At 53.6% G+C, this 2,335-nt stretch overlaps 1 protein-coding gene across 1 annotated transcript; it reads right to left on the bottom strand.

Moving 5' to 3' along the window:
• Positions 1-847: 847 nt before the first annotated feature.
• On the bottom strand, positions 848-2,335 carry LOC146905339 (uncharacterized). The gene is made up of 2 exons (XM_085728517.1): positions 2,014-2,335; positions 848-1,755 (listed from the first exon to the last, which is right to left on the bottom strand). Exons 1-2 carry the CDS (start codon positions 2,333-2,335, stop codon positions 848-850), a joined length of 1,230 nt encoding a protein of 409 aa, XP_085584643.1.

Here is a 2,335-nt window from a genome sequence, read left to right as displayed (position 1 = left end):
CGAGTTCGACCAAGTTGGCATCCAGGGTACTCGCAGCAGCTTTCCCTTTGTCCCCTGCGGGTTTGCTGGGTTGGGAAACCGAGTTCTGGGTTTTATTAGCTTGGAGGAAACATCTTCTAGCAGCTTCGATGTCTCCGCTGAGAGAGGCGATGATGCCGTCTTTTGCATGGTATTTCAACTTCAGATAAGCGGTTGAACATGCGGCCCCCAGCTGGGCTAACCCGGTCCTCCCTATAATGCAGTTATAGAAAGAAGGGCAGTCGATCACCAAGAATGGGATCTTTATTGTCTTTTTGGCCTTCTCTTCGCTGAAGGTGACCAGTAGCTCTACGTACCCCCCATGGTTGAGTGGATGAGCCATTGAAGCCATATAGTTCATCCCCAACGTAGGGAGAAAGGTTTTTCTCCGTCAGTTGGAGAGTTCTGAACAGGCTGGTGTACATGATGTCGCATGAGGCCCCTGTGTCTATCAGGACTCGTCTGACATCTGCGTTGGCCATCGATGCTCGCACGAGCAAAGGGATGGCAGAATTTGAAGCTCCACCAGGCAGTTCGGAGTCGTAGAATGCCAAAGGCGGCCTTCCTCCTCGAGTGGAGGGGCCATGGCATTGACTTCCATGGGTTCCTGGAATTTCCTCTTCATGCTGCCCATGGAAATGTTCAGTGTTCCTCCGGTGATGATGTTAGCGGTAGGGAACTGCTCCCAGGTGCATGAGTAGGGGGTGATTTCCACGTTGCCAGGGAAATCACCAAGATGTTCCACGGACATGGCGATGGTCCTTCCGGGCTCAGATCCGTCACCTATAAGTTTGACGACTTTCCGTTCTGCTTCCGGATTTTTGACGTACTACTTGAGTCGACCCCTTTGGATGAGGAGTTCGATGCCGTCCTTCAGATGGATGTAGTCGTCGGTGGTGTGTCCGTGGCATTTGTGGAATCGACAATACTTTGTTTTGTCGACTCCCTTCCTCTCCTGAGATGGAGCCTTTGGCGGCTTGATGCCGACTTCTGCTAGATCGGCTACTGCGATCTCGGCGAGGATCTTCTCCCTTGACATAGCCAATGGAGTGTACTCGGTGAAGTGACTGTTTGGTCTCTTGCTTTCGCTAGCAGCTTTGCCTTCCTTCTTTCTCTCGTGGAAGGGCTTTTTGGAGGATTCAGCAGCAGGTTCCTCCTTCCTAACCTTGTTGAGGCTGTCCGCATACAAAGCCTCTTCGTAGGCGATGTAGATCTTGGCGATCGCTAGGAACTCGTTGAGAGTCCTTGGGCGATCTAAGAGGACAGCTTTCTTGACGTCCGTCTCGTCGCGTAGGCCTTTGGCAATGAGGTACAACTTCATTGTCTCATTTGCGCCCCGGACCTGGACGACTTCTTTGTTGAACCTCTCGATGTAGTCTTGGAGAGGCTCGCTTCTTCCTTGGACGATGGCTTCGAGGGAAGCCACCGTTTTCGGTTGCGTCCTTGACGCGGTGAAATGGGTGGTGAACTCATTGCAGAGGTCACTCCAAGAGTCGATGGAGTTTCTCCTCAAGTTCTTGAACCACGTAACGGCTCCTCGCCTTAGAGTAGTGACGAAGAGCTTGCACTTGACGGCGCCCCGCACCGATCGATAAGTGAGAATTGCTTCGATGTTCTCGATGTACTCATCCAGACTGGTAGTTCCGTCGTATGAGTCCATTTGCGGCGGCTTTTCCAGTCCGCGAGGGATAGGAGCTTCCCGGATACGCCGTGCGAACGGACAGTAAGCATTACGATCTGTTCGGGTATCGCGAGTGTCCAAAGAATTGGAAGGGGACCGTTAGCGGCCGTTGCGTCTGGGCAGAGACCTCCTGGATGGAGTTCGACGCAGAGGGGATCTTCGCGACGGGGCCCTTCTAGGAGGGGATCTCCTTGGTGGAGACCGTCGGGGGGACCTTCTTGTTGACCTCCGGGAGTAGGATGGAGATCTGATGCTCGCCGAATGTCGAGCGGATCTGGAACATGACCGGCTGGGGCTCCCTCATCTTCTGTTACGTATTGGGGAGGGAGATCGTCGGGTTTGGATGGTTGGACGTGCTTGCTCCAGATCCATCCGCCGGCAGTTCTGTTCCTCGATTAACGACGTTTGTCGTTGAACCGTGCGGATCAGGTTGCTGATGAGTACGCCGGTTGATGTTGCGTCTTCTGGCGTCTCTATAGGGCGGATGGGACCTAGCAGAGGCCTTTGTCGGATAGGAAGTACCTGGGTTGGTTCCTCCCTGGGTGTATCTACAGGTGAAGGTGAGGATGTTACGCCATCCTGTTGAGGAATGCGCACCTCACTTCGTAGCTGGGATTTAGCACCGTTGGCAGCCAT

The sequence above is a fragment of the Medicago sativa genome, chromosome 7, assembly GCF_051527215.1.
Source record: "Medicago sativa cultivar Bolivia chromosome 7, Bolivia_mono, whole genome shotgun sequence".
NCBI lineage: Eukaryota > Viridiplantae > Streptophyta > Magnoliopsida > Fabales > Fabaceae > Medicago > Medicago sativa.
This window is presented reverse-complemented; position numbering and strand designations above follow the sequence as displayed.